Source organism: Actinia tenebrosa, unplaced genomic scaffold (genome assembly GCF_029948245.1).
Source record: "Actinia tenebrosa isolate PJP-AT-01 unplaced genomic scaffold, QUT_ActTen_1.0 PGA_scaffold6__47_contigs__length_16458017, whole genome shotgun sequence".
Lineage (NCBI taxonomy): Eukaryota > Metazoa > Cnidaria > Anthozoa > Actiniaria > Actiniidae > Actinia > Actinia tenebrosa.
Genome location: NW_028292583.1, coordinates 12,263,068 through 12,285,676, shown reverse-complemented (window position 1 = coordinate 12,285,676; position 22,609 = coordinate 12,263,068). Strand labels below are relative to the sequence as shown.

At 37.6% G+C, this 22,609-nt stretch overlaps 2 protein-coding genes across 2 annotated transcripts; one reads left to right on the top strand and one right to left on the bottom strand.

Annotated features, from left to right (window-relative positions):
* Window positions 1-1,494: 1,494 nt before the first annotated feature.
* Window positions 1,495-19,875, top strand: LOC116287779 (receptor-type tyrosine-protein phosphatase S). Its single transcript, XM_089039257.1, has 31 exons — window positions 1,495-1,663; window positions 3,881-3,904; window positions 4,138-4,445; window positions 5,421-5,586; window positions 5,792-5,965; window positions 6,371-6,652; window positions 7,304-7,600; window positions 9,977-10,273; window positions 11,017-11,120; window positions 11,296-11,491; window positions 11,706-11,808; window positions 11,988-12,249; window positions 12,412-12,457; window positions 12,598-12,706; window positions 12,822-12,913; window positions 13,050-13,189; window positions 13,596-13,683; window positions 13,963-14,039; window positions 14,252-14,288; window positions 14,520-14,617; window positions 14,879-14,995; window positions 15,323-15,477; window positions 15,823-15,958; window positions 16,231-16,380; window positions 16,452-16,551; window positions 16,647-16,723; window positions 17,200-17,328; window positions 17,412-17,570; window positions 17,839-17,993; window positions 18,220-18,355; window positions 18,458-19,875. Exons 1-31 carry the CDS (start codon window positions 1,597-1,599, stop codon window positions 18,530-18,532), a joined length of 4,356 nt encoding a protein of 1,451 aa, XP_088895383.1. The 5' UTR covers window positions 1,495-1,596; the 3' UTR covers window positions 18,533-19,875.
* Window positions 19,310-22,482, bottom strand: LOC116287785 (melanopsin-B-like). Its single transcript, XM_089039263.1, has one exon. It carries the CDS (start codon window positions 22,165-22,167, stop codon window positions 21,190-21,192), a length of 978 nt encoding a protein of 325 aa, XP_088895389.1. The 5' UTR covers window positions 22,168-22,482; the 3' UTR covers window positions 19,310-21,189.
* Between the last annotated feature and the right edge of the window lie 127 nt (window positions 22,483-22,609).

The window sequence follows — 22,609 nt, the reverse complement described above, 5'->3', positions numbered from 1 at the left end:
AGATTGGTAAACACTGATTCTATAAAGGTTATAAGCCAACCTATCTAAACCTATGCTTAGTCTGTTTGGTCGCCGATATCAGTATTAGGGTTAAATAATCATATTCACTTGAACATATTTGAAAAAATATAATAAAATCTTCATCCGTGAGTAAGACTGCAACACGCGCAGCAAGAGTTTGGACCGACGTATCCATTTCTAAAAACTTATTAGTTGTACGGCCAACGCTAAAAAACCACATAACGATGGCCGGTGCTTCAACAGATGTTGCCATCTTACAAACTTCCTGCTATTAAATTAAAGATAATGAGAAATAAAGATAAAAAAATAAGATGGAAATCCACCAAGATGATGTGATCCAATAAAAGCGACGCGTCTTGATTTGACTCGGGTCCCGGTATTGTCATTGATAGTCTGAATTCGTCGGCTTTGAAAGGCTATACTTGATCGCATGCTGACAACAAATAAAGTATTCATAGCTCTATCGAGTGCTTATATTTCGGTACTGAAGTAAAAAGTCTAACTCTACATGTTTAGCTAAGTGGTTTACAAAGTATTTGAAGTGAAGAAGGCATCTTTTTACAATATGTTATGTTATCCTATGCCGACAGATATTAAGTAAGGGATTATTATCAATAAACATCATCGCCATCATTTAGTGTGTGTGCGTCATCTTCGTTAAAGACCGATCTTACGCGCGCCATGATCCATTATCCTCTTACAAGAGACTATGGTCTCTTGCCTCTTTAATTCGTTCTGTTTGTTTTTGTTCACTATTTGTTGGGAATACATTGTAATGTCATCACAGGAAAGACCAGAGTTAAAAGAGTGCCAAAAATAGCAAGGTAAGGAGCTGAAGTAATGTCTTTAATATCTTTCATATTGATTAAACAACAGAAAATAATTATACCAGGCGATATTCATAGATATTGCCCGGTTTATGTACATAAGTGCTCACATCATCAGATTATACAACCACATATTATGAATCATACTCTCTGGAAATCCTAAAAAAAAACCTAACCTTACAGGAAATTCGTAATTCAAAATTACTGAGCTAATAAAAATGAGAAGATTTTCCCATATTTCTTTCCGTCCATATCTTTTGGTCTTTCTTCTATAACGATCTATACGCGTTGCATTAGGTTTTTCATCGTCCATCAAACTAGGAAGACATTAATTTTCCTAACCGAGGTGCTGAAAAAGGTCAGAACATTGTGGCTAGTTGTGATGCATCGTGGGGGAGCTTCCTAGTTGTGTAGTTGATTTATTCTCTACTGTAATCCATAGTTACTGTAATCCATTTGGCTCACTGTTTTTCTCAGTCTTCTTTTCCAGACACTTATAGACTTCTAATAAAATAAGCTTTGGGACAAACGGAAGTGGGTGACACGAGGCACTTCCGTTTCAAGCCGCACCCGATGACTTCATACTCGATCCTGATTGGTCCACAGGGAAATGCTCATTTTGAGTCACGTGTCCAAATATAGAACACATCTTTAGACGCAAATCATGCATTAGACCGGTCAGGACCAACAAATATTTTTGAAAAAGGGGATTTTTATTTACCTCCTAGATTGATTTTCTTATTCCAGAATGGCGCCCCTGAGGAGGACTTGCTCGTTTATTCTTGCATTTGCAGTAATATCGGCGAACTTGGCTGGTAAGTGTTGAGATTATCCCATCTGTATATGTACCATGAATCATTCAAACAAGAACTTCAAACCCAAAGAGCGCTGTTTTGTTGCATGTTGTTCCATAGATCACTTAAAAGGAATGCCTAATAAATAAAAATAACATCTGTGGTTCATATTTATATAGAATCGAGAAGTCATCGAGCTTCATTCTTCGTCAATTCGGCTCGTTTTCAATGAAATAGTTATCAATTTGATTCGGAGAACGATTTCTGTCACAACATGTAATGTATTGTATTCCATTGGTGTGTATACTCTAGATTATAACTTGATTCTAATGCTTCTATTATACTTGATTTCGGAGTCTCACGCAATTTTAAATCTTGCAGGAAAATCTCGATTATAAATAATCCTAGAATTGCTTCTTCTTGCGCTTGAAAAATAGAGCCATATTTATTTAGCCCTTGTGTTGTTGTACCATACATTAAAAAACTCCCAGTTCTTAAATTCAGCATCGATTCCTCTTTCTATTATATTTCTGTGTTGTCAATTGAAGGTTTCGTTTGTTAGACACACTATAAGAATCCAAATTTACTCCCGGAGTTCTCGATTAATCCACCTTGGAATATTTGTACAGAGTATTGGAAGCAAACCCCTGACATAAACTATTTACAATGACGAAACATCTTTCATTCGCTGATAATTTAAGCTTAACTCTCACGTTTCGTTCATTTCGATCTTCCTCTAATCATCATGTTATTATTTAGTGTAATACTTTGTGTATTTAGCTAGAGTAACATACGTACAGTATTCAAGAAAGGATGTTTTTAGATTTATACAGTATATATTCATGCACTACTGCATATTTTTAAAGCTTGCAAGCTGCTTTTGATAAGGATTCATCTCATTAGATCGAAGTTGTGGGCTAGCTAGCTAGTTTGATTACAAGATTACTTATATATTAGGTACAAAGTTTATTGAGAAATTCGATTTACCCCATGTAAATATATTTGTACTATCAAAATGACAACATTAAAGAATTGATGAACATCTCTACAAGATGGAATCCTGCTGTTTTATTAGCTTTATGTCTCAATAAAATAAATAATAATTGAATAGAAATACTTAAGGCTCCTCTAATGGTTTTATAAAGATTGTATGGCTTCAGGGAATGCTAGTGTTGGTACGTATATAACCTACCTACAAAACTAAGGATAGCTGTTTGAGAACAAATGCAAATGGTCTCCATTGACTAAATCCTGTTAAAACTATTAGTCATGATGGTCAATTCTGTAGGTACCAGCATATCATGTACCCAAAATCTGTCATTTGTGTTTACTTTCAAAGGGCATGTCCCAAGATCTTTGCCTGACATTTCTGTCGCAGTCTTGATATTATTATGAATACATCTACTAAAAACATTACTTAATACCTGGCATGGCATTTCTAGTTTTTTTTAAGCAAATGTAACTAACCTTATGAAACAAAAAAAGGGTACTGGAATTTTTTTGTCATTGGAAGCAACAATATGTCAAGTTATTTACATGTAGTTTGATTTTATGATAGTCAGGTTGGCTAATTTACCACAATACACATTCAAAGAGAATGTACAGTTGCTATCATATGTTTTATTATCAAATAAGTCATCTATAGAGCCATCAAGGGTCTGTTAAATCATTTACCATGTGTAATTTCCAACCAAATTGTTATTGAGTAAAATTCATATATCTTTGATTAAGAATATGCAAGACATTTTGTCTTGAAAGTTATAGAAAGATAAGTGATGAAAAGTTATGAAAGCAAATGTATTTACACTTAAGTCTACTTGACTAAATAATGTACAATATGAAAAACAGTTCACGAAAGACAGAAATGGCCTTATTTACTAGTGTCCAGACATATTAGATATATTAGCATTTATAATTATATAGGCTGAACATCTTGTAACACATGATAAAAGTTATTTTATTTGATAACTCTATTAGAAACAGTTTCATATATTAAATATAGAATTGCTTTATATTTTAGAGTTTGCTAGAATATAACATATCAATAAATGTTGTACGAGTATATTTGTAATGAAGATAAATGTACACACTTGAGATAATAAACTAATTTTTGGGTGGAATTTATGAATAAAATTACTTAACTTATACATACAGAAACATGTGCTATACCTTGTGCATTGAAGCTTTGAGGCCACTTATGTGTTATGGTAACTAACATTTTTATATTTTTCATTTCAGCTACTAAGGGCAGCATTTCATCAGGTACAATTAATTCCCTTTTTTTAATTACAAGTAAAAATATTATTGTTAATTAAAAGAAAGCCATTACAACAAGTGGCTTTTTAACCTTAAAAGTAATTTAATTGAAGTGCATGCAAACAACTAATGCATGAATATTAGTGAGTTATCTCAAATGAAATGGGAAACGAAACTATTGATGTAATTATTCCTCCTAGGTAAATCTTCTCTCATCTTTTCAATTCTCATTCTTTCAGTATGTCCAATAGTGAAAGACCTTGGAATGCAAAGCAGAGGTATTCCAGAACAAGCTATAACTGAATCAAGTGTGTTACAAGGCAGCCCTCAGTATGAGGGACATCAAGCTCGGCTTCATAACAATGGAGCATGGATTGCAGCAAATAACAATGGATCTCAGTGGATACAAGTTAAATTTGCACACAGAAAAGCAATAACCATGATATCCACTCAAGGGTATAATGGCTTCATAAAGGAGTTTTTTCTGTTATATAGTGATGATGGCCTTCAGTGGAATAAGTATAACGATAGCCAAGGAATTGATAAGGTCAGTGATATATATATTTGTTTAAGGAATATAAAATGTATGTGTTTGTCTGTACTGTGATATAAACATGCTGGGAGCTGTAGAGCACAAGAGAAGCAAGCTTAGAAACATGAGGTGTTTCTGTTGCTTTTTGAGTGCTCTACAGATCCCAGTGTGTTTGTGTCATAGTACAGAAACATAAGCAGCTATTTCATAGGGCTTTTATAAAATATTTTTGAACAATTTTGTGTGATTGCCTCTTTCCTCTGATATGAACATGGTAGCCAGCTAATCAGCTCACACATAATAATCTAAAATATTTTATGATAGGTATAGAAATGCTGTAAATACATGTACAGTATACTATACAATTGGCATGGAGGATTCATTTATACTTTTCATCTTGTCTGCCCTCACTCTATTAGTCATTTCTATCTTTACCTGCTAACTAGGTGGCTAGCCCACCAAGGTCAATAAGGTTCAAATATTAAGTGAATATGTAGTTATTACATGACTTATCAAGTCAGTCTCTAGACCTTTCCCTTGACCACTTCCAAGATAAGGATCCTTTCAAGTGGAGAAATTGAACCAGTTTTTCATTGATTGGATTTATGTATGTGACAAAGTGTAACAAACCTCCTCAAAGCAATTATTCACATTTTAAAGTCAAGGTCAATTAAGAGCTTATTATCTTCTAAATGGAAAGTGATGGTTGAGTTATGTTAATGTTTCTGGAACATCTTTAGACTTCCATCTTTGCTCAGGCAGGAAGGTTTTGATAATAAACCTTGCTTCCCAATTAATTGGGCAATTTTGAAACTTTGAAAACACTTGTGACATTAATCCATAATTTTTCTTGACCCCATACAATTACTTATTGAAATATTTTACATAGCATACACTGCTTGATTGAGGTTCGACTGGATTAACCACATTCTCCCACTTAAAAAAATTCAGATCTTAATTGACCTAAAAATTATTGTTTTAACGATGTAGGTATTTCAAGGCAATACTGATGTAAAGAGTGTGGTCAATAATACAATCGACCCACCTCTTGAAGGACTTTTTATCAAACTCCAAGCAAAACTATGTGACTCATTATATTGTGCACTACGCATGGAACTATATGGATGTAACTACACTAATCCACTTGTATCATCTGGTATGTACAACTGTCATAAAAATGAGTGAATTGGAATTAAGCTTGTTAGGTTTTGAGGAAGGAGGAAAAGTGGAGAAACCACAGAAAAACCTTTGAATTAAGCAACAGACCTAACAAATAATGGTATTCGTATAGAATTAAAGCCACATACAACAATTATTTGCACTCATGCATTTTGACTGATACTATATTTATGTCTCCATAGCAATATGTCCACCCCTAACAAAGCCTGCTGAGAGTTCAGTTTCATGTACAGCATCAACCTATGTTGGTAGTACATGTACATTTAGATGTGTGGTTGGATATTGGATTGTTGGATCGCTCATTCTTCAGTGTCAACCCAACAGAACATGGAATGGCACTGTGCCAGCATGCTATGGTAAAGGATAACAACAACAAGAACAACAAAATCTATCACCATTAGCAAATGCTGGTCGTAAAAAGTGTCAAATAAGCTTTTTCCTAGTATGGACTTGATTGCTTCATTAATGCTCTATCGTAAATGCTGTCGAGTGAGATGACAAACATGAAGATGATCAAGACAGTACTTTAGTGTTACAGAATAATATTGTCTAATGATATAATTTTCTTCAAGAAACTGAATTCATCTACAAACAACTTGCTAACCACTTACTGACCTCCTACCAACCTCTTACTAACACCTTATCAACAACTTACAGACACCACATCATCCGCTTGCCAACCTTGCCATACAGTGTGGATTGATCACAATAGCCAATCATGGTGTTGAATAAGTATTTATCATTGTTATTTTTTATTTCAGCCATGCCTAGTGAGCCAAAAAACTTAAAAACAGTGAGTACATTTTCAACAACTATAAACATAGCATGGGAGAAACCAGCAATTAGTGGCAGCTCTGTTATCAACTACTTGGTCTACTGGAAAGCTGACAATGAGCAAAGCTATCAAGAAAAGATAGTCACAAAGTTAACAGCAGCTTTAGTTGTCAAACCGTACACTTTTTATTCCATTAAAGTTAGTGCTCGCAGTGCCCACTTTATGAGTCCTTGGTCGATCATCTTGAGACAGAGGTCTGACGAAGCAGGTTAGTTATAGAATCTTTATCATGTATTATCTGTTTTGTAGCAATAATCCCTTAGCTATGTTTTAGTTTCATTAAATCCTTCTTTTATCCCTATCTGTGCTTGATATAAAGCCATAACAACGTTCCACCACAGTTGGACCTTAGCTCTTGTCTCTTTGACACTGTCTATTAAAAGCCTTTTCTTCATTGTACAATAAATATTTCACAAGTATATCAATTAACAGATCAAAAACAGTTTTCCGTGTTTGATACTCTGATCAAAACACGTGGCATGTTGGGAGAACACGAGAGGAGCGTAGGAAACCACGACGCGTAGCGGAGTGGTTTCCAGCTTCTCGAGTGTTCTCCTAACATCCCAAGTGTTTTGATCAGAGTATCAAACACAGAAAACTGTTTTTGATTTGTTTTATAAGATAACAAACGCGCGAAAAGATCGAAAAAAAGCAAAGTCTAAGTAAATTCTCCCTACGTGCCGTCTTATTCAAACTGACCAATGAGCACGCGCGATAGATTAAAAATGATGATGGCATGTTTTGATACTCTCATCAAACATGGTTTTCGACCAATCATAGCGCGCGTAGTATCCCAATTATTTTATAATATTTTGTCAATAATTTTTAATTTACCAGTTATAATGAAAATCTTTTGCAGCTCCTTCTATGGCACCTTCAAATTTCCAAGTCAAATCTAACAAAGCTCTGACACTGACTGTCACATGGTCAGAGATTCCTGAAGAAGGCCGTAATGGAGTCATTCTTGGTTATAAAATAAACTATTATAAGAACAAGACAAAGTCTGTCCCCACAGAGATCCTTGTAGCCAGTGACGTCTTCACATATACCATTAAGAACCTGGAGTATGATGATTACTTTGTCTCTGTCGCTGCTCATACAAGGATTGGATTTGGTCCAAATACAACTATTATCAGAAAAGTTCCCATGGAAGGAGGTTTGTGAAGCAGTTTTGTTATGTCATAAGAAAGCTTTGTAAACGATGCTATTAAAAATACATCTAGGCTGCAATGTCTGATGGAAAGGACAGTGGAACACCTTCTAATGTACAACAACTTTGTTTCATTACAATTGGATTATTTTGTAATGGTACAGGATTGATTGGAATTTAGCTGATTGGAATTTAGGGGTTTTGGGAGAGATCTAACAAACTCTACTCAAATGTGATGTCGAGTTCAGATATCAAAACCTAGAGCCCACAAGTGAGGCGAGTGTACTAACGCTCCTCCACCGTAGACGGTTGCCATTAAAACCGCAGCAATGCAAGAGCTAACTTTTCTTTCCTTGTCTCCTGGAGAAGGATTTAAGATTTATTCTTAGCACCCTGGCGTTATATGACCCTTGCCTATAAAGATACTTGTATTACCTAAAAGTCTTCATTAGGTTTTCGCTGCTGTTTTTCATTCACAGCTCCAAGTAAACCATTGGGACTCAACTGCACTAGTTTCTCAGACAAGAGGATCTTGTTAAGATGGCAAAAACCCTTAAAAAGCAATGGCATTATTAGGTCCTATCAGATAACGACAATTGAGAAGGTCACTGGTGTCCAGGTTGGCAATAACATGAAGTTCCCCGCAAATATGAATTTGATGAAACTTGTGCCAAATCTGAAGCCATTTAAAGAGTATGTAGTTAAAGTGAAGGCGGTTACTGTAACACCAGGAGAGGCTGCTTCTTGCTTGGCATGGACTAAAGCTGCAGGTACGTTAAATACAGAGGTGTCTTCGGCATGATAAGCCAGGATGATATTGAATGGTGCGGGATGATGATGGATATCAAAGGGAATACACTGTTAATAACAAACGGTGTAGGAAATATAACAGACCTTCCCAATAGAGTCACTCATAGGCAGTGCTAACCTATTAAACGAAAGTATGTTGTGCCCTAAAACAAAGCGACCACGTGACATGCTGTATGCATAATCACGTGATGCGTCGCTATTCCATTTCCAGTTCAGTAACTCATTAATATTCATATATATCACAGCACCAGATGGTGTACCGCTAATCTCATCTATCAGCGCACGTGATGCCTATACTATCTTCGTGTCCTGGAGCAAGGTTCCTAAAGATGACTGTAATGGGATCATTCTTGGATATATTGTGTTCTTATAAGCTCCACTGGACAGCACGTTCCGTATGAAAATAAAACCTATTGACGATGAATCAAGACTAAGCACTGAAATTACCGGATTGAAACCTTTTACTCAAGTGTGTGTCAAAATGGCTGCCTTCACAAAAGTTGGTGTTTCTAAGGATTGGGAAAGTGAAGCATGTCGACTTATCACAACTGATCAGACAGGTAGTGTTCATACATCTGATATTGTACTAAATCAAGCTCGTAAAAATCAATAGTGACTATCTCCTTTTAGAGAAGGTTTGGCTCAACTCTTGTTAGACTAAAAGAAAACCATGGTTGCATGGTTGGGTTGTCCTCAGTAATCACATACACTTGTATTATCATCTTTGACATACAGCAAAACAGCGAAAAAGAAGGAAAGATTATTACAGCATGCACCATCAGTGTACCTCTGAATACTCTTCTTCTACTCCTTGTCCATTGAGCTAAATACGTTTTAGTTTTATCCCATTCCCATCATCCTGACTCACTCACCCGGTCAATACTTTTATCTGTTGTAGGCCCAAGTGCTCCTCGGAACATAAACGTGACGGCAACATCATCTACCTCCATCCTCGTGCAGTGGGAAGCCCCAGTCACTCCCAATGGCATCATCTCATACTACTTTATCTTCTTGGGAACCTATAAGGACAATCTCGCAGAGCACGGACAAGTGACGGGGAAAATAATGAGCAAAGAAATTACTGGGTTATCAGAATACACCACGTATTATGTGCAGGTCCGAGGGAAAACCAATAAGAATGGAAATGCATCTGAGATCGTTAAAGTCACCACGTTTGAAGACGGTAAGACAGTCAGATAGTTTTAGAATGGTTTCAAGTGGCATCTTCAGGCCAATGTGTATACAATAAAATACGAGTAACAAGTTCCTTGATCTCACTAGATAGCTCTTAACTTCATATGATAATTAGCTTATAGATAATTAGGTCCTGCATGAAAAAAAACCACACTTTTTGAAGTAACGTCCTTGCTAATTAAATTTTTTTATCGTTAAAAAAACTGATGTTCAAGAACTCTTACTTCCCTTGTCTCCTGGAGAACGATACAATACTTCTTTCTAGCACCAAGGGTCACCCTTGTCACGTAACCCTTGCCTAAGAGACCGGTTGCATTACGTAAAAGTCTTACGTAAAATACTTTATTGGGTTTTAATTACTGCTGTTTTCGTTCACAGCTCCAAGTGAACCTTTAAGGCTGACCTGCACTAGTTTCTCAGACAAGAGTATCCTGTTAATATGGCAAAAACCCTCAACAAGCAATGGCATTATTAGGTACTATCTGATAGCGACATTTGAGAAGGTCACTGGTGTCCAGGTTGGCAAGCCTGTCGACATGAAGTTCCCCGCAAATATAGATTTGATGAAACTCGTGTCAGATCTGAAGCCTTTCAGAGAGTATGTAGTTAATGTACAGGCGGTTACTGTAACACCAGGAGATACTGCTTCTTGCTCGGTATGGACTAAAGCTGGAGGTACGTTAAATACAGAAGTCTCTTCGGGATGATACGAGATGATATTGGATGGTGCGGGATGATGCGGAATGATGTTGGATGGTGCGGGGTGATACGGGATGATATTGGATGGTGCGGGATGATGCGGAATGATAAAGGCTTATAAAGGATGATATTGGATGGTGCGGGATGATATGGGATGATGTTGAATGGTGCAGGATGATGCGGAATGATGTTGGAAGGTGCGGGATAATACGGGATTTTGGATGGTGCGGGATGATACGGGATTTTGGATGGTGCGGGGTGATACGGGATGATGCGGGGTGGTATTGGGTGATACGGGATGATGCGGGGTGGTGTTGGGTGGTGCGGGATGATGCGGAATGATGTTGGATGGTGCGGGATGATACGGGATGATAATGGATGGTGCGGGATGATACGGGATGATTTTGGATGGTGCGGGGTGATACGCTTAACAACAAACGATTTAGGAAAATCTAAAGGTCAACAATTTACACGGTACGATTTACCTCACAACAATCACGCGCGACATGTTGTCAACACGAATTACTTCATGTATATCAACCGTACAACCGTTGCTTACGACTGTAAACAGTAGCCAAAACTTGGCGTTGCCAGCATGTTGGATGCGAGGATTGTGAGGAAAAATCATAGAGTGTTGAGACTTTCCCAATAAAGTTGCAATAGAGAACATCAGGTTAATTGCGAGTCTGAAATGGTTTTTTCCTCTGCATCGTTTTCAGCCCCAAGTGAACCTTTAAACGTACAGGCAGTGCTGACAGGAATGTCAGTCAACATCAAATGGAATCCTCCCTTGGAGAAAAATGGCTATTTGAAAATGTATAAGGTAGGTTCACTTGCACTTGATTTTATATTATAAAGTTATTGATTTAAATATATATTATAAAATTGTTAATTTATATTTATGAATTTAATACCATATGGTTGCTATGGAAATACTGCAGTTCAAACCAAGTGCTGGTCTTCCAATATATTAATAAAACACTTTCATTAATCCAAAGGTGTACTGTATCGGAAGACGTTCGTATGATCCAAGGTTCGAAAACAAGACTAAAGTAGAGACTGAGGTTAACAAACGTGAAGTCATCATCAGGAATCTGCTCCCTGGCACGGAGTATGAAGTGTATGTTGTAGCCAAGACGTACGAGAAGGATGGAAAGAAGAGTGAATCAGTCACTGTACAAACTCCTCCAGAAGGTATTTTAGGGTAGGACATGGGTTCAAAATAGGGCGATCAATTTGTATCCTTTTACTGAACGTTCTTTTTAATAAAGTCGGTTTGTATATTATATAGGAAGGAATACTCAAGGGTAGGGTTGGGAATTCTTGAAGCAGATGTATTAGCTAACCCTCTAACTGTTATTATGTGTCACGCATACCACTGGTTCATATTCCATTGTTTTATCTTTAGCACCTCCAGCACCAGAACAACCTGAAGTATCACAGGAAAGCGTAAGACATAACTCTATCACACTCTTACTCAAGTCATCGCCGCAAAAGAATGGAGAAGTAATGTAAGTATAGGGCTATAAACCTCATATAATGATGAATGGACATGCCCGTCATGTGCTGTTAACCAGGAATGATTCTAGTGCTTGTTATAAAAAACATGATTGGCCTGTAATGATATTTGAACACTGCCTTAAAATGATACCAATTACCCAGTAAGAGATAATATTTGTATCATCTTCAGAGCCCATCAAGTGATAGTGGAAGCATTGGGCAAGAAAGCTAAACGAAGCGTCGATCCCTTACCGTCTGAGATCAATGACTACAAGACAGCCAAGGAACGAGGTTCATGGTTTTATTTAGCAGCGGAATTTCGAGGTTTAGAGGTACCTCAGTCATTTGTACTTGGCGATGGAAAATATTACGAAAACTACTACAATGCACCGTTAGAACCTAAAACCAGATACAGGGTTTACGTTCGAGGGGTAACCAAGGACCAATATGGGGTAAGTGAAGAACTCGATAAGACGCACGCCGAAGTGACAAAGAATCGGATGTTATATATGGATGTCTCTTATACGCAGCTTTACAACGCATCCATAACTGGACTTGACCCATTTCTCAGTTTTAGATCATCATTCCACTAATGGTAACTTGCTTACTTCCAGAAATGGGTTTATGGTGCTCCTGCTGCAACAACTCTTCCAGCAACAGGTAAAACATATATTCTACTCCACTTTCTCAGTCCTCGCTACTACCTCTCGCCTCTCACTGATATCAACTCCCGCTATCTGGAGTGCTTTCAAAGACAATACAGGTTGTTTTAAATTACATTTATTATCTTTTTCTTGCAGCCGAAATGAAAACCCTTGATAAGGGAAATGACGTTGGGTTGATTGCAGGAATTATTGGTGCCATTATCCTGATTGCCATCATCGCTATTGCTATTTTACTCTACAGAAGGTGCAAGTCTCTACTTTTTATCTATCCATGCAGTCATGAATATTGCTTTTCTTCCAAGCTTTTTCTTCATGGAAACTTCCTATTTCGTTAACCAGAGGTATTTTGAATATTATAGATCCAAACGACCTTTAAAAGCTAACGTGGATGTTGAGAACCACAAGTCAAAATCCAGACGAAGATTCAAGGACCTGGAGCTCATGAGAATAGGTGCGTTGAGAGTCATACAAGCGAGGCTAGTGAGTCAATACAACGTACAACTGTCCGACACTGATGGCAACAATAATATTTGTCATTAATTAGTTCACCTTGCTCAAGATTGTTTTGTATCTACTTTTTTTTCCAGGAGGAAAGAAGCGACCATTGTCAATTCCTGGTGAGGTAGTGAACGATCCAGAACACCCTTCAGTACCAATGGAAAACTTTTCCAAACATGTCCATAAGCTGCACAAGTCGGATGACCGAGGATTTATGATCGAGTATAATGTATGTCTATCCTCTTTCATGTGTCATTATTACATCAGATATGAGATTGGATATGTTTGAAGGAAAAAAACCCTGGCATAGAAATCATCATCATCGTCCCCATCATTATCATCACCACCATGTAAATTCATTATTATTGTCATCATCATCGTCCCCATCATTATCATCATCATCATATAAGATCATCACCACCATGTAAATTCATTATTATTGTCATCATCATGTAAGATCATCATCACCGCCATGTAAATTCATTATTATTGTCATCATCATCGTCCCCATCATTATCATCATTATCATGTAAGATCATCATAACCTTTGTTATCATCGTCATCACCTTCCTTACATCATTATCAACACCTTCATCAACATCATCATTATCACCTTTCCACATTGTTATATTCAGAAACTTGATGCAGGGCGGGAGTATCCATGTGAAGCTGCGTACTTATCAGACAACAAGAACAAAAACAGATATGGAAATATCGTAGCATGTAAGTACTGATTGAGTACTGGATGTCCTATATGCATCTGAGGGCGAAGGGGAACTGAGGTGGGGTGAATCGAGGATGGGTATTCCTTCACCAAACATCACTTCCTGCTGACTTCACAAGTTTTCATTAGAACTCTTTCTGGCTGGCAACTAGTGGTGGTCAGTGTTCAACCACTATTTTAGGAGCAGATAATGAAATTCAGAAACGTTTATCGGCTGATTGAAACCCAGCAATTAGTTGGTAGGACCCATTTTGAGAGTTTTTATTGATTTTGAACAGATGATCATTCCAGAGTCGTTCTTTCTGTCCTGGATGGCAAACAATGTACAGATTACATCAATGCATCTCATATCGATGTAAGTAGTAATAACATCCTCTTACACATCACATTATTTGAATCAATCTAATCCACAATCTCATTGCCTTGCATCTGGCGTGACTAGAACCTTGGAGACGAGGACTATTCAAAAGGGAGATCTTCAGTCCTTTCTCTAAAGTCCCCCGCCCACGCTTGGTCCCATTTAACACGTTACTGGAGTAGATTACTGACGTTTACCTTTTCTTTTAGGGCTATAACAAACCTAGTGCTTATATCGCTACACAAGGTAAGTAAGTGAACCTGAACGATCCATTCCGCTCACCAAGTGCAAATGGAAACTGGAAAAATTTGCGCGCTCCAAATCATAGACAAGATGATTTCGAATCGAACGATTTTTCCAATGAGGTGTTTCCAGTACACGGTATTCGTCAAGCAGTCGAACAATAGTCACTCATTAAAGGCTAAGAAAACTAAGGATTGGAGTCGCCTAACGAGTTTCTGTGTTATCTATTGACAGGTCCCGTACCACACACTTTCGATGACTTCTGGCGAATGGTCTGGGAACAGCAGTCTGCCACGATAGTCATGCTAACAAACTTGCAAGAAAGACACAAGGTACGAAATAAATAGATATACAGTAGAACCTCTATTAACCGGCCAACCTCCAAGGTACGAAATAAATAGATATACAGTAGAACCTCTATTAACCGGCCAACCTCCAAGGTACGAAATAAATAGATATACAGTAGAACCTCTATTAACCGGCCAACCTCCATTGAGCGACCACTTGTCAAAGAGACTGATTATCATCGGTAACCACTGTGACCAGTTACAATAGTAGTTCAAGCTTATCAAGTTTTCTCCCTGTTTTTCTAGTTGAAATGCCACAAGTACTGGCCTGATAAAACTGAAGAATATGGTGATATATCTGTCAAACTTCTCAAGTGTGAACACTACGCTGATTACAGCATTCGTACTTTCAACGTAAAAAGGGTGAGCTGAGATGTTGTTCTTGAAATATGTTTTTAAAAATATAGCGAAAAATGCGAAAGGTGAGCAATACTCTGTTTGGACGTTGCGTCATTGCCGCCATAGTTGGTAGTATTTAACAAAAGATTCCTCATTCGCTTCCTATGTTAATACCCCCAACATGGACGCCATGTCTTTTACTTTGCTATCAATCAATACCAAGTTCTTGAAAATGGAACCTGATTTCGGAGCTAGTGGCATATCTTCTTTAATGTGGACCAATTGTGTTATTTTTGGAAGATAACATTAGTAGAGTTGATTGTATATCACTTCTTGTCTTTTATCATCCAGGAAATCGAGAAAGAAGAACGCGAAATCCGTCAGTTCCACTTCATAGTATGGCCAGATCATGGCGTACCTGAATATCCTACAGCCATCTTGGCTTTCCGTAGAAGAGTACGTGCATACAATCCACCCGATGCTGGACCTATTATTGTACACTGCAGGTAACCATGGAAACCAGCTTTATTTGGTTGAACTAGTTGTCGTGTGCCAAAACTAGTGACGTCTAGCTTCTTTCGCCAGCGCTTTTCAACAGCACGTGCAGAATCGTACCACTTGCTATCGCGACAAAAAAGGATTTCGGAGGACGTCAATCAAACTGTTTCCAGGACATGGAAACGCCTTGCTTGACGTCCTCCGAAACCTACTGTACATCGTCGCGATTGACGAGGATTCCGTGTATAATGATGAAAACCACTGTATACGCTAGTGAAATGCACCCAAGCAAATATAACACGACAAAGTATCGTTTTATGACGCAGATGCTGGATTTACTCTTTTTCTTTCAGTGCTGGTGTGGGTCGTTCAGGGACATTCATAGTTATCGATGCTATGCTTGATCGAATCAAGGCAGAGAAAACAGTGGATATATTTAACTATGTAGCTTACTTAAGATCAAGGCGAACAGCCATGGTGCAGACAGAGGTAAGACTGTGACGAATATCATTACAGACCAGGAAACCGCTAAAGGGGGTCCAAAATGGACTGAGCTCACGGGCACAAAGACTCGGGGGTAGTGCCTGCCTGTAAGGTTCTTTAGATGAAATCCCTAACTAAAGGGTGAATGGCTTCATTCCCCGTCCTAAACATACCTCTAAGTCTGCTTGGTGTATAATGGGGTTATGATGATAAGATTAGTTAAGATGAAGAGAGCGATTCCCTATTAATGTTCAATTATTGATATTCTTATCTTTCAGGAGCAATACACGTTTTGTCATGATGCTATCCTAGAATCTATTCAATGTGGTAACACACAGATCCTTGCACATGACCTGAGAATAGCTCTCAGCAAGATGGATCATGTTGATAAGGATCTTAAACTGACGCGATTTGAGACGGAATTTAAGGTAAAGCTTATGAAATCGTACTTGTTGTACTTTCAAGAATATTGTCCAATAAAAGCCTTGTATATATTTAGACGTTGAACAAAGTCAGCCCTGTGCTGCCCAAGGCGTGCTATATCGTCGCGTCCTATCCAGAGAACAAGGAGAAGAACAGATACCATGATATTTTAGCCTGTAAGTTGCCTCATCTTTTACCACCCTTTGTAATGTCTTTGGAATGCAGCAAGTAACGTAGATTGTTTTACCAGTGCTTGTTCTTCTCCTTTCAGCGGATTTCTCACGGGTGATGTTAACCGCGATAGATGATAACGAGATCACTACGTACATCAACGCTGTCCACATATCGGTCAGTAAACTAAGTACCTTTATTAGTCCACATCCCTTTTCGCTGCCAAACAGTTCTACTTTTTTACGATATTCTAAGCCATTGCTGCGCGACTGACAGACAAATAAAAGGAAGAGCGAGCCCCAAACCACACGGAACATGATTGGATTAAAAAACCAATAGATTGGTCATAGAAACAATAGCACTAAACCTAACCTTACAAAAGCGGTACTATACTTAGGGAGCAATGAAAATCCAGCTTTCGAGCTGGTACTGGATTACTCGAAAGGAATTCTACAACGAGGCTGGAGCTCTGAATGTACTGACCTAGCTTAAAACAATTAAACCCTTCGAGGACCTTGGATTATATAATCAGTTTATTTTCATCCACCCCTTGGCAGAGTGATTACTCATTCCTTGGTGATATTTTACATTACTTTTTGATCATAGTGATTGATGCAGGGTACTGACATTCAAACTGTTGTTTTACCACGCAGGGTTACAAGCAGCAACACGCATTCATCGTAACGCAATACCCCCTGACTCCTACAGTCACTGATTTCTGGCGCATGTTATGTGAACAAGAGTCAGCGTGTCTGGTAGTCTTCCAACCGACAGAAGAAGGGGTTAGTTATAACACTGATATTCAACAACTAAATAGTGGGATATCATTTTTATGAACTTATGTTGTTATCATACACTATCATAGGACTTCCCTCAGTTCTGGCCTGAAGAAGGAAAAGTTACATATGATGATATGATTACAGTAGAATGTCACGCTGAAAAATCTAACAGTGTAGACAATCTCAAGTCCACCTATGATCAGACAGAAATCACTGAACTGAAGTTTAAACTCAAGGATCTTAGAGTAAGTAAACTCTCGTCAGACATCCTTGTAAATCGTTTGCAGACATATCAAGGCTACGAAACAGTCATTAGGTGAAACTTTCGTTTGCAACGCTTCTGGCGATAGACTAAACGTACAGCTTTTTCTACACCCTATTAAGTCTTACATCGCAGAATTCCGCGCATTATTTACATGGGAAGAAAAACGGATAAAAATGATTTGTTGTGCACAACGTTGTGCGCAAAAGTTTCTTCGTGTACCCCTTCTAAGTTTAATATTTTATTTTTAGACTCCAGAGAAAGAAATCATCGTGAAGATGTTTGTTCTCCATGGATGGGCCAATGATGATGATACAGTTGACACGTCATCTATGATCACCCTGGTTGCTAAGGTGGAGAAATGGCAACAACAGTCAGGCAATGGACCAATCACAGTCATGTGCAGGTAACCTAGACTTCATGAACAACCCTTGCGCGCATGCCTCTGTCTGTCTGTCAAGATCAGACATTTTTAATCTAAATGAACATCAGTCTCTTTTTTGTTCATTCTCGATGACACATAACCCCCCCCCCCCCCCCCCCCCAACGGCATGTTGACAAGGAAAGATTTCATTTCTTTCATTGTGTACGAGTAAAGTTAATTAAAGCCATTTTGCTTATTAATTTTTTAGCGATGGTATTGGTCGAAGTGGAACATTCTGTGCTCTCTACTCAGTACTGGAACGTGTGAAGATAGAACAAGTAGTAGATGTTTTACAAGCCATCAAAGCCATGAGAATACCAAGACCTGGTCTAGTCAAAACTAATGTAAGAACCTTTACCATGCCTTTCTTCACTTCTCGTTTCACCTTGATTGTGTCCTTCATTGAGGATAAAGATAACTTACCATTTTTCTACATTCTTTTCCAGGCTCAGTACAAGTCTATTTATTACACGGTTCAAGAATATTTGGCAGCTTTTGATGACTATGCTAACTTCAAGTAAAGAATTAGACATTTCTGGAAAATTTTACCATATATGGAGTCATGACGTGTATCGAATTCCTTATTTGGTAATTTTGTATCATTGCCTTATATGGTATGACTGTTGCTCCTTATATGGTAATGTTAAAGCCTACAACTCCTTATATGGTAGTATTACCTAATATGGAGATGATTAAGAAAGCTGAACAATCATAAGATGATCGTTACTAGCAAAAAATACCAAACAGATAGGAAATTTATTGTAATATTAATAATAATATGCTTACACTTCCCCGTTTCGCTTTAAGATGAAAGTGGTGAAAAGTGATGAGAACTTTAAATATCGATATATTAATAATACCTAACAAATAGACGTTTAGTGTTATTTCATACTCATTTTTACTAAATATTTACGTGTTGTTTGAACGTAAAAATATCAATAATCATTTTTATGGTGGACCACTCATTTTTAAAGCCACCCTCTTGTTTTTGGTAAATGCTTTTTGAAAATTATTGTCATTTTAAAGACATTCCTCTGAGCTTGCGTATAACTTGTTAAATGAGTGGTTAAAATAATCTTGAGTTGCATACATTAAGATATAAAGAGTTTTGTCTGATAGCTGCCCTTTTTAATTTTTTTATTTCATTGATCGTTTATTTTTCAATTTTTAAGTCTTTTTTATGCATGTGCAAGAGGTCAGACCTGATTGGCTATCACATTCTTGCTTCTAATTGGTTCTTTGAGTCTTTATTTTTCTATTGCAACATGTTTTACATTAAGAAGGGCTTCAGTAAAAGATTTCGTGAGTATTACTGTATTATATTTCATAAACCTCATTAGCATGCGCCAAAACGTACTCTTTTCGGCGTTGATTGTTTTTTAACACAATTTGTGGATCTTATTTACATTACTGGATCGTTAATCGTGAAGTATTCCACTTAGAATACTTCAGCTGATTTTGAACAATATAAGGTTTATTATGCATTTAGCTTTAAAAAAATTTTCTTTCTTTTCAGTTTATAGTCGAACAGTAATCGTAATGCTCGAAAATCCTTTAAATGAATTGACATCTTAACATTGATTAATAAAAGCTTGGCCAATCGATGATAGCCAAGCTAAAATACACCTATAGATAGTAAGCCAATGATAAACCAGCTAAAATTTTACTAGCCAATAGAAATTAGCTTGAATTGTATCTATAAATAGACAGCCAATAGTAAATAGGCTTAAATCATATCTATAAATAGCTAGCCAATGGTAAGCTAGCTTATACACCCATAAATAGCTGGCCAATAATAGGACAGTTCATAATACACATATATATAATAAGATATTATTACAATATCATTAGACATTATTTGTTTTTTGAAAACCACAATTTAAGGTTATTGTAGATATATATGAATGATATTTTCTTAATGTAATTAAAATCACCAATAAACGAAATAATAATTGATGGAAGACTCCTGATGTATATGGCAGCCACCTTGGATAACAAACTGTGTCTCTTTATAACCAGGGTTGATTAAAGTAACTCTAAACTCTATCGATCCAAATATTTCTATATTCTTTTTTTTTTTTGGCCTGTTTTGTCCCGCAACTCCTTGCAATATCTATAGATTTTCCCCATAATTGGCAGAACAGAATAATGACAATCTATTTACCAGGGATCTGAAGTTTCGTGGAAATCAAGCGCACAGGAGGACAATATTGTGTAAAACCACTGTTAGAAAATCGGCCGGTAATGGCATTAATTGCGACTCAAAAAATATGGTTTCGAATACACCGTCAAGAGCCTGAATAGAATAAAGATATGTCAATAATGAAAATTTGAGCTACTACAGTGTGCTGAATCCAGAAATACCGAGCGCTTTAGACGCGATACGAGCGAGTTAAAAATCGCTAAATTCACTCGCAATTATGTTGGAGTCACCTTAAGGGGTAGGTTTGAAAATGTAAAGTGTACCTTCATGAAATGATTCCATGTCTATCGCTCAGGTTGTGATTGGTCATGAATAAAGCACTCGACGCCAGATCGAATTAGATTTTTGTAATGACATAAGTACTCAACATATATCATCTTCTTCAAACCCATATGAAGTAAAGCCTATTTTTTATGACAATGGCCAGTAATTACCGTCATCAATCCTAACAGTGAGCCACTTTCCTCCCACTCGTATGACTACTAATCTTTGATAGTACAAATATTATTCGCTTTTAATCTTATAAACCGACTATTGTCATTTTTGTTGAACCAAATATACCTGTTTGATTTGAAACGTTTAGGGTTATTTTGCAGTGAAAAAAACCCCAGGTGAACAAGATGGCGGCCGATCGTCTGATGCCACCTTCTGCCACCAAATCTACGATTTCGCCAAGAAAGGGTTTTGCATGCCTCGTTATTCACTTCTGGCTTCAGTGCTACAGCACAAAGCTTTCCTAAGAGCACTTCTGTATTTAGATAGTCTCCAAGCATAGACAATGGGATCCAGTTATTCACATCTGACTTCAGTGCTACAGCACAAAGCTTTCCTAAGCGCACTTCTGTATTTAGATAGTCTCCAAGCATAGACAATGGGATCCAGTTATTCACATCTGACTTCAGTGCTACAGCACAAAGCTTTCCTAAGAGCACTTCTGTATTTAGATAGTCTCCAAGCATAGACAATGGGATCCAGTTATTCACATCTGACTTCAGTGCTACAGCACAAAGCTTTCCTAAGCGCACTTCTATATTTAGATAGTCTCCAAGCATAGACAATGGGATCCAGTGCAAACTTGATAAAAATAAACTGACTCAAGACAACCTCGGCTTGCCACAACTGAAGACTCTTACTACATACCAGGCAATAGAATTTAAGATACCATACTACTGTGATAGGGAGTAAATGGACTGTGGTAAGGAAAGTGAAAAGAAAGATAATCCATCGAACGCGTCGCTCCATATCCGATGATGTTCCTGCGTTAGCCGTGTCGGTAGGACCTGGTGAACCGGTCTCTGACGCTTTACGTATAACGGAAGACCTGGAGACGCGCTGGCTTTGTCTCTTCAAAGCAAGGAAAAGGCAGACGTAAGAACAGATCAATAGCAGCGAGATGACTGTTGTATTGAAATGAAGATCTATTTGATAGACTATGATTTCTGGGATGTCCATGAATGGGAGGAGCGCAAATATCATCTCGTATAACCACAGAAAAACGATGAAGATTTTGATTCTTCGAGTGTTAACCCATTTCTTGTACTGACCCGGGCGGTAAATAACGAGAAAGTGTTCCCATGAAAACGCGCAGATACTGAATACAGACGCGTTCATGGTCACCATCGAAGTAGCAGCAGCAATCTTGTGAACCTGAACCATGGTTCTTTTCAAATACAGCATGTAGAAATAATAGCCGGCAAAAGGCTCCACTGCAAGACCTGTGAGAAAATTAGCTACTGCCATGCTCATCAGAAGGAAATTGGATGGCGCACGAAGGAATGTGGAATGGTTCTTGATGAAAGTCAGAAGAAGGAAACCATTGCCGAGGATGGTTATAGGAGAAAGTATAGTATAGTAGATGGCAATGGATAATGGAATATGCCATGGGGTTGTGATATTACCAGTAGAACGACCACTGTCACTGCCTCCTGGAATGATTATATCACTCTTGTTCATCGTCAGTGTTCATCAACACAACCAGCCTTTCTTCCCTATTCCTTAATCGACGCGATATCAATCGCTCTACACGAAATCAGCGCAAAGATTCTTAATACACAACCAACTCTTTTCCACAGCCTTTTGTATTTAGAATATCTTCTTTCCCAAGGTTTAAGTACTCAGGTCGTAGCGCAATCAAGTTTTGAAGTTCAATCGTTGGTTGATATTTTTTTCCGAATGAGAATAGAAACAGGAACTTTCAGTTCCTTCAGGTGTATTTGTATTAATCGGCTTGTATATTGGTTATATTAGCTAGTAGTGCGTCACACGGTAAACAGGTCGAGCAAGAAGTGATTGAGGCCTTAACGGCACTGTCTAATGATATATGGACTACAAGCAGCTGATAGAACATACTATTCAAAACACAACAAAACTACTCCACTTTGACCATCAAATGCGT

Excerpts from the sequence above, each read along its gene's own strand:
- LOC116287779 (XM_089039257.1), top strand. The coding sequence starts at position 1,597 with ATGGCGCCCCTGAGGAGGACTTGCTCGTTTATTCTTGCATTTGCAGTA. Across the intron at positions 12,458-12,597 it reads AACAACTCTTCCAGCAACAG|CCGAAATGAAAACCCTTGAT; the intron begins GTAAAACATATA and ends TTTTTCTTGCAG. Across the intron at positions 17,571-17,838 it reads TTAAACTCAAGGATCTTAGA|ACTCCAGAGAAAGAAATCAT; the intron begins GTAAGTAAACTC and ends TTTTATTTTTAG.
- LOC116287785 (XM_089039263.1), bottom strand. The coding sequence starts at position 22,167 with ATGAACAAGAGTGATATAATCATTCCAGGAGGCAGTGACAGTGGTCGT.